Raw genomic sequence first — 15407 nt, 5'->3', positions numbered from 1 at the left:
CTGCATATGAAATCACCACGGGATTTTTTTAAATGTTAATGCCTGGAGCAGTACTTCTCAAATTTTCCCATGCACACACATCATGTGGGTATCTTATTAAAATGCAGATTCTGATTCAGTGGGTCAAGGGCAGGGCAGAGAGTCTATGTTTTTTAGGAAATTCTGAGGTGGTGCTGGTGCTGCTGCTGTTGATGGTCCATGGACCACATTCCAGCCATTTACATTAGATGACCTAGGATGGGGGACCGAGCACCCACAGTTCATTAAACGTTATGAGGAGAAGAATCTCATCTGCAACCAAGTCAAAGAATACAGCAATACACCCCCCACACACAATCTATTAAAAAGAGTTTTGAAACATGTTTTTCATCAAAGACCAACCCCAGCAAATTGAAAGTCCCTTGGAAATAGAAAGTCACCTACTTGTGAACCCTAATCCATTCCTGACAATTAAGAAAGAGCAACTATGTAGCAGTGCAAATATTCAGGATGCACTGTTTTTACTGATTAATAGCCATCTTTTGTGACAGAATGTTGGCAGAACTTATTCATAAGATGACTTTAGAATGTGTACCTTGTAACATTCAAACACACTCACTAAGTAAGCTCCCTACAGTCGCCATTATTTCTCTGCAGTCTTAGAAGCCACGTGCAACTATGGCTGTTCTCTTGGCTTGTGTTTGTACTTCTTATTCCCGTTGCAGGACTTCACTACCTTTGTGTTTCCCCATTGAACTAAAGTTAATACTAGGCCTGATCCAGTGAGTGAGCAGGTAGATGGGGCTTGTGGAATGTGTGCTTCAAATGTGGCCAGACTTCAAATGTTTGCAGCTGAAGACAGAAGGAAAAGCAAAGAAAATCTCTGGCTAGGAATTAATTCAAGCCCCAGGCCTGAGAGATGTCAGCATCAGGTCAAGTACATTGACTTGTTTTTAACCCTTTGAAGTCTCAATAATTTAGGATGAGATGTGAACAGAGACATTCCTCTCATCTCCAGGTATACTGCATAAACTGTAAAGGATAATAAGCATTTGAAATATAATATGTTGGAGACTTTCTCTAACTTGGTAATTCCCAATGAGGGATGATTTTGTCCCTCACAAAGACAGTTGGTATTGGAGAGGCTACTGGCTTGTAATTGGTGGAGCCAGGGACGTTGCTGAACTTCCTACACAGGATAGCCTGTCACAGCAAAGAATTATCTAGCACAAACTGTGGATGCAGCCAAGGCTGAGAAACACTACTGACTAAACTAGTCTGGCAGGCACTTCTACTTGATAATACTTTTGATGGAAAAACCTAAACAAAAATGATAACCTAAAAGCCTAGTATCAGTATCAATAAAAGCATGACTCTGAGAAATAGAAAAATGCTCAGGAAATTTGAGGTAGCACAGTCTGAGGATCGGGACAGGGATCTTGGCTCTCCCCCTTAAGTTGTGTGATATTGGGTAAACTATTTAGATTCTCAGAGCCTCAATGATGTAACCTTAAAATGGGAGTGGCAGTAATAATAACACCAAACCTAGTTCCCTCACGGGATAGAGCAAAGCTCAAATGTTATAATGCATGTGAAGGCATGTTGAGCACCAGTAAGCGCTACAATGATGTCCTTACTTATACACCCTATAAAGACAAGATTTTGTGGAATTTGACACACTCAAATAACTGCGGGGAGTTTTCTAACCTAGGGTCTCAGAAGGGGAACCATTTCTACATCCCTTTCATATTCGGAGTTGGGTCATCAAATAGGATTTAAGCTGGGGCCATCAGCAGATACTCCATTGATTTAGGAAGGGAATTCCCGTTCAGAGAGCACTTCAACAGATTTGGCATGCAGTATCAAGAGGTAAAAAACAAACAAGCAAGTGAGACCCTGCTCTCCTCAGCTCCATTTGCCATGGGAAGACGGAAGTCCTACATATCTGAGTTATCAGTCTTCCTTTCCAGGAAGCTGGGCTCGGACTGGAATGGGCCTTCCTGCACAGTGGGGCTCAGGGTGCAAATAGCCTTGAAGACACAACCAGCCACCCACTCAGAGCAGAGAAAGGATCTTTCACAATCCCAAGCAGCTCAGCCTCCCAGGGGGCCTAGAGCTGGGGCTAAAATTAATTTCTCATGCTCAACTCACCTCTCACCCGCCCTCCCTTGTCCCCACCACTGCATTGTGTGAAGGCAGTAGTAATCAGAAGCTTTTAAAAGAACATTCCTCAGTGTCTGGGTGCTAGCTTGGGGCTGATTCTCCTTTTATTTCCCTCTCCTGTTTCTTAGCCTTTCTATTTTCAGGTTCAAAGACAGAAGGTGCTTTTGAGTTCTACCTCCCAGAATTAAGTGATATAAGGTTCTGATGGCTATAGAATTCTTTCCATTTTGAAGCCTCCCTGGTTCACAAAGAGCAGGTATGCTACATGACCTGTGCCCAGCTGGTTTCCAAATATTTCACCAGAGGATGTTTCCACAGAGCCACATACAATCCCATAAATGCCCATGAGAAGGTTCTGGAGTTGACCCATTCATTCTGGTACACGGGGACCTGTTGAGCAGGAATAACGTCCCAAGAGAATAATTTCACAGTGAGATAACTTAGGTGAATATTCTATAGGAGCCACTCCATATTTCTTCACTGTTTCAATGCTAGCAATAGACAAATAGCACACCTGAACTCTTCTTGATGGTTTTTATATTTATTACCATCAATAAAGTAGAACAGCTTGGATAAGGGAGAATGCATCACTTCTGTAGAAACTGTGTCAAAGTGGTTTTGTGCCCAGATGCCCAGATACAGGGGGTATTTCCGCTCTTATAGTTCAATATTAGATTAATTAAACATTGCTAGACTGCTCTAAAGATGTTTTACATTTTGTTAAATGGATTCTTTTAGTCTCACAGGGAAGCAGGCTGGAGAGAAAGTAAGGTATCCAAAGCTCAAAGGTGAGCCACCCCTACGAAGTCTTGGAAGAGTGGAGTGTACAATTAGAAGGTTGCACTTTCCAATACCACTTTCCAATCTAGGCAACAAAGTGAGGTTAGAGCTCCTTTAAACACTCGGTATTCTTCCACTTACTTCATGGAAGCACATTGCCATTGTTGCCAAGTGGATAGCTGGACTCATTACAAATGAATCTTTCAGCAGAGCTAAAGGAGCTTTTCTTTTAAAAGAGGATTCTTACATCTTACAATAATCATCTAAGTGTGGTTATTGATACTCATCTTTGTACTTGACACTTAAAATAAAAGAATAAGCCTGACCACCCCAAAAGAATCATGCTCATTTCTATCTACATAGTTGTCAAAATGTCCCCCAATTGGCTATGGGAGCAATAGTGGAAATTGTGCCCAGATGAGAAAGGAAACTCTGGTCTCCGTTCTGTCCCTTGTTTATTGTGTGACCTTAGGAAAAACACAGCCTCTCCCTGGGTCTCTTTTTACATTTGAAATATAGAGGAAAAAATATCTACTTCATCTGATTTAATAGTTAAAGATGAAGTAATTTGCATGAGTGACTATGTGATAGTAAAAAAAAATGCTACCCAAATAATGTTTGGTAATCCTTATAGTTAACATTTATTGAATATTGACTTCATTGAGCCAGAATTATGTTGAGCATTTTGCATGTGTTTGACTTACACAATTGTTACATTAACCCTGGAAGTATTATCATTACTAATATTTCACATACCAGGAAACAAATATTGGGGAGGTTAAACAACTTCCTTCAGGTTTGTAACTAGATTACCAAATAGAGGAATAAGCACTCCTTTAGGGAACCAAGAAAACAGGGTACACAAGTCAAATGTGGGGAGAAAGAGTCTGATATATATTGAAAGTACCCGTGATCATCAGAGCAGAAAAGTCAGAACCATTAGATATCCTTACATTTCTGGATCAGTGTTGCATTTTGAATTATATGGGGAGAGAGGAACCAAATATTTCAGTGCATAGGGCATTTCAAGGTCTTCGTCCAGCCTGCGTTAGACTCACAGGTAACGGCACCAACATCCCACCTCCAGCTAGATGCCTCCAAAGCCCATACTTATAACTGCTGTACTGTATAATGACATTTATTATTACTGAATAACAGTTACTGGCAGATACTAGTAATAATAGTTTTCTGTGTGAAGCAATGCCACTAAAGAAAGGTTTTTCTTTGTTTTGAAGACATGGGAAGCAACCCATAATTTGAAACCAAAGATACAGAGAGGTAGACACACAGCAAGGGTCACTGGTTTTCCTGCATATCTGTGGCTTTAAAATTACTACTAAAGAGCCTTTTCATTGCTGGCAGCAAAAACTCTTGGATTCTATATTGGCTCAGGGCAAGTGGTTAATATCAATTTAGAAATCTTTGAAATTCCTAATAAAAACATAACAAACCCTACAGCAGCACTAGCAGGGCCAACGATAATATGCGTGGCAAGAGACTGATTTTTCCTATGGGCAAATAAGCAGCTTTTAAAATCTCAAGCTATTTTGGTTTGCCCGTAACCCCCATCCCCCAGAGTTTAAGCAAGACGCATTTAAAAATCAGGTCTATTGGTGTCTAGTGAATTTGGATGATGATAAAAATTCAAAGTAGCTGTTAGAACCTCTGGCTCTCTTCAAAGGCTCAAAGATAAATGCATGAAGTCATTTTCGTGACTTAATTTAAGAAGGACTAAGAGTATGACAAGAGACTCTCAGCAAGGGCTGACCTGGATATTGTATGGAGGCTGAGAGGTTAGATAAAGGGGCAGGTGAGGCTTTCTGCTTCAGTGACCTGGGAGTCTTACACGTTGTTTGTGGATGCTGCCATAATTCTTAAACCAGACATAAGAAGACTGACTGTTAGGGGAAATCCCAGTAACATAGTTATTTCTGATTGGCTTAAAAAATAATACTGAGGTAGGCGTGAAAACATAATCACAGCCTTCTTGTCATTCAAAATTCTTGGGCCACAATGATTATTCACTAAACAGCCTTAGACTTCTGGAAATGTGCTCTGGCTTCCTCATCTCTGTGCCCACTTCACTATAAAGGAAGTGAGAGGATAAAAGTGGGGAAATTATGGGAAATTTGGAGTGTAGGAGACTGTGAGACAGCATCGTGCCCACATGAATGAAAAGTTCATTGTTCTGAGCTCTTCTCTCGTATCCACCAGGTGATAATACAATTGTGGAGCAAAGGCCCTTAGCCAAAGTATTTTCCCTTCCATTTCTGAAACATTTATGATCGCAGTTCAGAGTTCTTTTCCTGGGAGAAGTGGGGAGGGGGGTGCATGCAGGGGATGCAGCTAAAGGATTATTTAAATGATCTCTTTTAAAGAAGGCAACCTTCCCTCTCACTGCCCTTGATTCGGCCATCTGGTTCTGGGAGTTTGTTGGCAAATGCTCCTTGACTATAAAATTTAAACAGATGATTAACCCTTCTTCCCTCCCACCTACTAGGACCAACCTCTGAATATCAAGTCAGGCTTAGTGTAAGTGAAAAGAAAATTGCCAAAGTCAACCAAATGAATGGAATCCCACCCTTACTTTTTCTCTGTTACTCTGACGTTGTTTATTCATTCAAGTCCAGTCAACTTCCTTTCATAGTCTTTCAGCAATCTCTGGCCATGGTACCTTCAACCACACCTAATGAAACAGTATCTCAAAGCCCAAATCTCAAGTTGATTATTCCATGATGATCAATAAAGCTCATGGTAAAAATGATGCTGTTCCCCCCATTGCTCATCATTTTCAGTACCCTGGAAATCCTACAATTGCCTTTGGTATGAGCCAGTTAGGCAGTATTAGGTTGACAAAAAGTGTTCAGTGCATAGTTAATAAGTCTCCAGAAGGTCCCTACACTGTCCAGGTCCCAAAGAAATAACTTATTTTCTCATACAAAAAAAAAACCCAGAAATGTACACTTAATAGTCAGTGTTTTATGATTTAGTGATGGTCATGAGAAAATTACCATTTAGAAGTAAAAGTAAAAAAGCAGAAAGAGTACAGTCATTGAGAGTAAAACGTGTACCTGTGGGGTAATGCTCATTCACCGGCCAGTTGTCCACCTGGAGCGTGGCGTTGCCACCATTCCTGGTGAAGCGTACCACGTGGTATTTGCCATCATTTACAGGAGTTCTCTCTTCTTTGATGGAGATGTCAACTGTGCCAATGTTGAAGACAACTCCAATTTTCCCCTGTTCCTATGATAAAGAAATGCAAAAGGTATAGTTATCACAAACCACAAGGTTTTCTCTCTTTCATGTTGATCTGCCAACTTTCAATATATGTGTAGGCACCCAGAGAGAAGCATTCACATGAAGTCATAATAGTATCCTGCTTTTCTCCATGGGCTTTCATCCCAAACATAAAAACTAATGGTATCAAACTGCCCACATTGCTCTCACAGGCTGTACCATACAGGTTGCATCATTTGACAGCCCTCAAAGGATATTAACACTGGATTCACAGAACTACCTAACAACTGTGTAGTAACACAGCAAAGCTCACTTCTGTGTGGTGAGTTAGGTCTGTTTTCTAGGAGAGGTTAATAAGACATTGGGGCCTAGAGCACTTCACAATTCAGATGTAGGGTAAAAGAGGGAAGATAAACCTACTTGCACATTTTGAGGAATCAAGGCCAAGGGGAGGGATACAGAATAATTAGGAGTTGATGGCAGAGGAGCTGGCATGATGCACCAACTCCAGATGACAGTTTTCTGTAGATCTACAACACAGAAAAGATGTAGAGGCCAGTGGAAACTGAGCTGGGGTTTCCAGAGTCAGAGGACCATCACCCTCCACACACTGATATCCCTATTCCTAAGGTTGATCCAAAGAGGGATGTAGTATTCAGTGCTATATCTTTCTGTTACACAGCAGAAGAGACCTCTGTGGCACAAAAAGACATCTGGGAGGGAAAACACAATGAATTCTAGAAGCTTAACATTATGGCAATGAAGATTATGACTGTGGTGCTGGTGAAGGTGGAGGTGGTGATATCATCTACCTCCTAGGAAGTGATACACTGAAGCATAAATAATAATGCTATTAAAACTCTTACTCTTCTCCTCTAGTAATTGGTTACAACTATGACTTGGAATTAGTATTCCAATGACACATAAAATGAAAGTAACCTTACTGGTCTGGTATGATCAGTCCCTCCTACTCTCTTGAAAATGTATCACAGCATGTAGGAGGGCAGAAGGAATAGGTAAAGAAATAATCTGATGTATTGGCTAAGCAATAGATTGGATATCAAAAGATAATACAATTTAGTTGTAATTGAGATGCTCTAAGAGACTGAGTCACAACATTTGTTCACAGACTCTGTGGTCTTCTGTTTCCTAATTCAAGAAATAGGAGAAGAACAAAGAGCACAGTTATTAAGAACCACACCTAAAACAAAAGCAAACTAAGAGGACAGCTAGATCAGGAGCAGAACCATAGAAATGAAGATCACATGGAGGGTTAGCAACAGGGGAGTGGGAGAAGGAGAAGGGGGGAAAAAGTACAGAAAATAAGTAGCATAGATGGTTGGTAGAAAATAGATAGGGGGGAGGGCAAGAATAGTGTAGAAAATATAGAATCTAAAGAACTTGAGACACATGGTCATAAACTAAAGGAGGGAATGGTGGGGGAGGGGTGTGCAGGGTGGAAGGGAATGAGGGGAGAATAGAACAACTGTAATGGCATAATTAATAAAATATATTTTTTAAAAGTAAAAAAAAGAACAAAGAGTAAGAAGAAGAAAGTGAGGGGGAAAGAGAGAAGGGGAAGGGGAAGAGGAGGAAGAGGAACAGGGAAAAGCAGAAGGAAAAAGAGAAAAGTAAGGAAGAAGAAGAGTAGGGATGGAGGAAAAGAAGGAAGATTAAGGCATGGGGAAGAAGGTCCAGAATCCATATGAACTGAGATGTAGGAAAGGTTTAACTGAATCTAAGATTTAATAATTTGGCTCATCTGTTTATTTATTCAGTACATAAATAAAATGTTTACTAAGCACTTACTTTGCTTAAAGTTTATAAATTAAGACTTCTGGTGAGATTTTAGGCACTTGTCTTCATACAGTTTTGTGTATCCTTCACTTATTTTTTCATGACAGGCTTTTCTCAACTTTCCAATTTTCCTTTAGTATGTGAAACACATCATATACCCAACAAAAGGATGGGAAGATACCCAGAAATCTTGACCTCAGAAAGTATTTAGGAATCTAGGCTGATCAAAAAAGGCTGCTTTCCATATGCAGGGATACTGAGAAACAGGATGAACAGCTCTGCTTCCTTGGTGCCCTGCAGCATGGCTCGCCTTGAAAGATGATGACTGAGACTCCCACGTTCTATCTCTGAGCAGAGTGATGTGGGTGCGTCCCCAAGGGTAGCTACATGTACTCACGATTTCTTCATTCCCTGTTTACTATGACACTGTGTTCTCAGTTTTGTTCTGTTTTAGTGCCACCGCTACATCCCCTGCACAAAGCAAAGTTCCTAGTAGTTAAACAAAATGCACGGGTAAATGTTCCCGATGGTAGGGTTTTTGCATCTTTTATACCCATAATTAACAATATGATCCATTTTATTCCTACTCCTTAATTCTCTAGGAATTCAGAAATGATGATATGACTTTTTCTTACTTAAACAACTGGCATTTATTTCTAAGGGTGTATGTATGTTAGTACCGAGTCAAGTTACACTCATCCTTAATTAAGCAAAGCTATAGCAACCTGAGTCAGAATCTGTTTAGGGGAATCAAAGGGCTGGGGAATTAAGAAACCATGACTGCAGATGCTATTGCTCCTTGGCCCACCCCACAAATGTGGGCTGTTCATTGTACCCCTGTTCTTCAATGAGAAGTCACTGTATAAATCCTGGATGTGGGGAAGGGACTGTTGATGATTCAGCTCATCTCTGAGTCACTAATTAATCCTGGATGCAGAACAGTTAAGAGAGAGAGAGAGGAGACCTTTAACCAGCCTTCTGCAGCTTTTCAGCCACAGCAGTGGCAAAGTACAGTTCTGGCTCAGTGAGTTGGCTGATCAGCGACATATATTCTTGGGCAGATTCTCTGCAAGATCCATAATAGATTCAGGGAAAGAAAAGATTTAATCTCTGCCAGAATAAATATTTGGTCCTTATCTGAGGCTGCACACATTTGCCACCATAATCGCTGTTTCAGAGAGATCTTGCTCTGAATCCTCCTAGCACACACAGACCCTTCCCCTTCCCCAGATGTTTCACTGTGATTCCTCCAGCGGTCAATGTGGCTGTGCTCAACCTCAGATGTGGTCTCTTAACACGCGTAAAATTTCATTACTCCAACCTTCTTGTCATTTGGCATGGCACTGCAGTGGCATTATAATCTGTGGCTAACTGCTTTGTCTCAGCTCATTATGAGCCTTGTGGCCAATACCCATATAGTTGCCCAGGTTTGAATCGATCATGCTTAGCTGTCATAAAAATAAACTCTCATGGTCCATGTGACCAGAAAAAAGAAGATGTAAGAGAGAAAAAAGAGAAAAACATTGGCTTTAGAGTCAGCCTTGACAGACCTTGGGCAGGTTACTTAACTTTCTGATCCATTTCATAATAATATACTATGGGGACAGGATACTAGTTTTACATACTTCATAGGGCTATTTTAAGACTAAAATGATATGATTAATATGAAAGCATTTTTAAATAATAAACTATTATACAAATATAAGAGATAAATGAGATTAGGAGGAGAAACCATCCAGTCATTTGACCATATATGACACTAACTACTGAAGAAATTAATTTGGTCAACAGAATAAACATGAGTTTTAGTACAGCGTGATTCAAATAATACTTCTGACTCTGAAGGCAGTATGACCTTGGGCAAGTTATTGAACTTCTGATTGTCCTACTATAAAAGGGATATGTGGATGAGGGGAAAAGCTACCTCTGAAGCTTGTTGTGAGTATTTTAGAGAAACACATAGGTGTGAAACACCTGGCAGGTGCTTGGGATCTCAGTAAATGCCAGTCATCTTTTCACTTTCTTCCTTTTATTAGGGTAGCTTAAAGTAGTGGTGTGAGCTAAAGAGCTGTTGGTATGGCCACCCTGTCATCAAGAAATATGGTGGAAATAAATGCAGATTTTAACAAATGGAGCATTACAAAATAAGATTCACAAGGCTGAGTTCCTGTCATGATTTCATAGTTGTTCTCTCTTCATGTCCTTTGGTGCCTTTTATAAGCCTCTCCAAGACAAGCAAAGTGTAGCTCCAAAACAGCTCCATTTATGACTATAGACGTTAATATCTCTATACCCATCACTATTAAAGTCACTATCCAGTCAATTCAATGTATGTTTTTCCTCAATGTTAAAAACAAAGACAAGTGGTAAATCAGAAGACATTACTGAAGAATCCTCACGTGTATATAGAATAAATTTGAATGGTGCAGCAAACAGCTGTCTTGAAAGAGCCAGTCAGTCATTCTTCACTACTAATGACTGTTTATGAGCCCACTTAGTTTCTCCAAGTAGTCAGGTTCCAGTTTTTTGGACCTCCACAAGCCACATTACAGCTAATGCTGTGGAGGTGACCCAGGAGATGCTAGCCACACTGAGGTCACATTTCAGGAACAAAAATACACAAGGGCAAGAAAAATCCTTGGGAATAAAGATCTCCCTGAAGGCAATCTCTCCATTCATTCCTGAGTGCACCTGGGGACGGCAGACTGCACCATTCACTAGTTCAGAAAATTGTAGCTGACAGGAACAGAGCTGGGACTCTCGAATGCTTGCAGGGAGACATGCAAAAGAAGCAGTTCTCAATGTCTTAACTCCCAGGCCTCCCACAGAATCCGTGAGTTCCGTGTGAGGCAGGAACACAAGAACATTAGCACAAATGGATGTGATCCCTCTTGGGTCCAGACATTGCCTGGTCTACCATACCCATTTCAGGGTCTGGATCATAAAAAATAAAGTTCCCAGTGGCAGCATTTACATGTTTTTTTTTCTGTCTTCCCATTATGGGCTCACAGGAAGAGAGGACAACCACTGTGTCCCTTTGTAAGGTATAGGGCCAAGAGACCAGTGTTGACTGATCAATTGGGTGTCACTCCTGAGCCGTGGACTTAATCGCTGTTGTGAGACTTGCTGGAGCTCTCCCATTTTCTCTCAACCACTCCACCCAGCAAATTGCTGGTAGTGGCTTCTTTGTTAGTCTGGCTCACTGAGTGAGGATGGCAATGAGCCAGCTAGTAAGGGACACAGAACATGACTGAGAAACAAAGCTTGATTGCTTGATGCCACCAAATATTTTAAGCTGTTTGTTGCTGCAGCATAACCCAGATTATCTTGATGGATAGAGTAGGTGCTTGAAAAATAGTTTTTTACAGAGTGATTTTCAAATTCTCAAAATTACCCTTCATATTTTATAGGTTAAAGATGGAGAGTGAGAGAATTGTGAATTCAGCAAGTAATAGGAGACCTTTTTAAGATTAGAATTCAGGCGTGTCTGACTTTAAAACCTGTGGATTTTCCATCATATTATATTTCAGTCACATGTATTACATGTTGCAATTGGAGTATACTTTATTGCTGCCTAACCTGTCTAACCTAATTGTGGGTATCTCAAATATAGGAACTCTAGCAGTTACTCAGTAAATGTTTGTTAACTTAGTGCGTAAGTGAATCAATGAATAATGAATTAGAATGTGTGGTTGTGAAAAATGTGCTAATGTCATGGGAGGCTAAATAGGATTTGAATACTATAGGATAAAGTAAAGAATTGCTGTCTATATTCAGACATTTTTGCAATAAATCTTAGGTAAAACATATAGTCTCATTGTGCTTTATATATGTGATCAGTATAATATTAAAAAAGATGATGCACAATTTACTTGATGCATGAGATAATTTGGGGCTTTATTGAAGTTTTCTAGGATAAAACACTGCATTAGAACACAGTACAGTCTCTTTTTGTGACTATTGTTTTTCAGTAAAATGCATCAGTCCATTCTGGCAATGTTATGATCTCCTTGTTCAAGACCCAGGACAACTATTAGCTAATAAGCACTGAAGGTACACTCTGGGAGTGCAGAGGCACACACTATTAAAGGATTCAAGAGATATAAGAGATCAGGTCTCTGCTTCAAGAAGTTTGAGATGGGGAATAAGCCCATCAGAAATCACCTTGACTGGCAAGTCTCCAGCTATGGGGCTCGGAGGGTGTTTGGACTTTCCCTGTCTTCCCATGGCAATGACCGAGTCCCCTTCCCTTGAAGAGATTAAGTATGGCTGTGAAGGGAAGGGCTAGGGATGGGGGTGGGGGCCTTTTCTGCTCTGGGTTCCAGGAGCTTTTAAGATTTAGAATTAGAAGACCAAAGCCCAGTCAAGACTCTGCATCTTGTTGTCCGGGTGATCTTGAGTAGGTCCCTCTACTATTTGCATCTCAAGCTATCTGTATAAAAAATGAGAAAACAATACAAATACAACAACAAAAACACCTTTGTTAAATGGTACTTAAGAGAAATGAATACAATCTTGGCAAATTTTGACGTGCTCTAAAAGGGAGATGAAACAATGATGTCGGTGGTGGGGTGATAATAGTGATTATGCTGATAGGATAACTGGGTGAGAAATATTAAGACATCTGTCTTAATATGGATGGATGAGTCATTTTGCACATGACCTACAGAACACTATTTTATTTGGAACAAACGTCTCCCACTTAAGATCATCAACTCCAGAATCTATATAGATTGCCCCTAGAAAATTCACAATAAATGGCTTGGAAACTAATTTTGTTTTCCTGAATTTGCACAGGTCTCAATGACCTTTGCACCCACCCAGCAAAATTGCATCCACCTCTCCCCCAGTGCAGCTGTGCTTCTCCTGGTGTTTTGCTGATGTCTGGATGCCTGAGGTCAATCAATTAAAGCGGATTAGATCCACAGTCTGAAATATTTACAGAGGGCCAAGAGAGATAAGACTGATAAATAGCTCAAGACAGCTTCATCTCTAACTACAAGCAAAGGAAAAAAAAAAGAGAGTGAGAGGAAGCTGAGATGACAGCTTAGGACAACAGGAACTCTGACCTAAAGGAGAGAATCAGGAAAGGACAAGACAGCTGGTGCAAATAAATAAGATGCAAGTCGGAGCCACAGCTCTAATAATTGCTGGCCACAAACTCACATCCTGAGCCATCATGTCCTTCAAATCCACTCTCAACATTCACTTCTCTTCCCAGACCCTGATGTCACACTGCCTTCTTTGGTAGTTAAGTATGACTACAAAGCAAAAATTAAAGTTCATTTCTGTAGGAGCCCCAGTGTTATGCTAAGACCTGGAGCAGTCTCCTGGCAGGATCCAGGTGACAGCTGGCAGGGCAGTGCTGACTGAAACTCAGTGCAGACCAAACATCTCCCATAAACGCCTTGCTTTCCCCTCAAATCTCTACCACAGCTGTGGGAAAACTACCTGATGGCCTTCATAAACAGACCTTAAGCCCTGTGCTTACAGTAATCATAACCCTCAAAATTAGGAAGCACATTTTCAATCACCTAGAATTGGTCCAGAACCTCTTACGCCTTACCTACATGCTTACCATGTGTGGTCCTGGGACCACCAGCAGCAGCAGCACCTGGGAAGGTGCTAGAAATACAAATTCTTGGATCTAGTGCCAGACCCTCTGCATCAGAAACTCTGGAGTGGAGCCCAATGATCTGTATTCACACAAACCCTCCAGGTGCTTGCAAAAGTCTGGAATCATTTCCTTAGAGTAATGTTTTGGTTCTACCAGGGTAGTGATTTCAACTGGAGGTGATTTTGTGCCCAAAGACATTTGGCAGTGTCTGGAGACCTTTTTGGTTGTTACAACTGTGGGTGGGATGCTACTGGCATCTAATGAGTACAGGCAAGGATGGGAATGCAGCTTAATATCCAATAACACACAACAAAGAAATATCTGGCCCATGATACCAACAGTGCCACTAGTGAGAAACTGCATGAGGAAGTACAAAATTTCAGTCACTGAACAAATGTCCATAAAGCATGCACTGCATGATAGAATCTGTTTTACAAATATTTACCTATATATTTCAACCTATTCCCTACAATACTCCTCCTATAAAGCACATATGCGTGCATGTAACACATAGACACAGAACACACAAACAACACACCTGTGCACACCAGGGCATGTAGTTTGCACACACCTGCACAATATTCTCTATTTTATCTAAAATTGTGTGCTCGCTCCCAAAGAACAGGGTGAGAAATGAACATGTGCAGATCACCACTAGCCACTCCTCCTACTCTCTGTTGTGCTCAGGGGCCCGTTTTATAGGCGTAAATGTAGTAGGCAAGCTCACAAGGGCAGAAAATGACAGGTCTAAAGTACATGGCCTATGTTATTTTCCCTACCTGGTCTTCATAACCCCTTCTCTTTTAAGTAATTGCTCTTCAGCCTCAAAAAAGTCAGTCCTCCAGTACATCTTTACTGGCACAATGACATGAGTTGACAGACCCAACTCCAGTTCAGTCCCTTGAGCCTTCACTGCAGACTAATCAGTTTCCACAAAGGTGTGTGATCAGTTCTGAGTGAGCTTCAAGGGAGAAATTCCCTCTCTCACAACTAGATAGTCTTGCCTGAGGATGCACAGCAGGTGGAAGATAGACCAGTAAACAGCCAGTAACCTTTCAGGACCTATTCTGTAGTTGCAAGGAAGCCTTTAGCAATTCTCCAAAGTCCTTTATTGCTTACCTGTCTTTCAAGTGACAGACTGAGCTAACATCACGGCTTCAAGGTGAATGGACCTATGTGAATAATAAGTACCAACCAAGAATTCTTGGTTTAATGAAGCGATTTTCAGTCACTTCCATAGATGAATTCCCAGGCTAAACTCTCTATCATTTTCTAGCTTTAAGAAAGAGACTTACTAGATACACTTCAGAATTGAGAGGTTCTGTTCTTGTGATTATCAGAAAATCTAATGTAGATTATTGCGTTTTTTATGGTGCCTTTGCAGATTGGGTATGCAAAAGTTGTAGGAGGCAGATCGGCCAGAAGCAGGAGTCAGCAAACTGTGAGCCAAATCTGACTGTTGCCTGTTTATGTAAATAAAGTTTTATTGGGACACAGCTGTGCTCAGTCATTTACATATTGTCTTTGGCTGCTTTTGCATTATAACAACAAAGTGTAGCAGTTGCAACAGAAATCATGTGGCCTGCAAGCCTAAAATATTTACTCCCTGGCCTATTAGAGAAAAATGTTGCTGACCCCTGTTACAGAACCTTGCATAATTTAAGGCTAGCCAATTTTTTTTCAGTTTTTGACCAACAGCTTATGTTTAAGCATTCAGAATAATTGATGTATCAGTGGGAAGGTCAAATGGGAAGGGAGCCTGTATCTGCTCATTCAACTATTACCTGGTAGAGACAGCACACTTCTAATAAGCTAAGACAAAATGTGGAAAAAT

General features: G+C 40.7%; 1 protein-coding gene across 1 annotated transcript in view; it reads right to left on the bottom strand.

Moving 5' to 3' along the window:
• NRXN3 (neurexin 3) overlaps positions 1–15407 on the bottom strand; it is a 1496747-nt gene that overhangs the window by 170569 nt on the left and 1310771 nt on the right. Inside the window, exon 17 of the mRNA XM_053673404.1 lies at positions 5994–6165. Within this exon, the coding sequence (XP_053529379.1) occupies positions 5994–6165 (172 nt within the window). The remainder of the gene's footprint in view (positions 1–5993; positions 6166–15407) is intronic.

The sequence above is a fragment of the Artibeus jamaicensis genome, unplaced genomic scaffold, assembly GCF_021234435.1.
Source record: "Artibeus jamaicensis isolate MK-2021 breed Jamaican fruit bat unplaced genomic scaffold, CSHL_Jam_final contig_851, whole genome shotgun sequence".
NCBI lineage: Eukaryota > Metazoa > Chordata > Mammalia > Chiroptera > Phyllostomidae > Artibeus > Artibeus jamaicensis.
The sequence above is the reverse complement of the archived record's forward strand: the minus strand, read 5'-3'. Positions and strand labels throughout refer to the sequence as shown.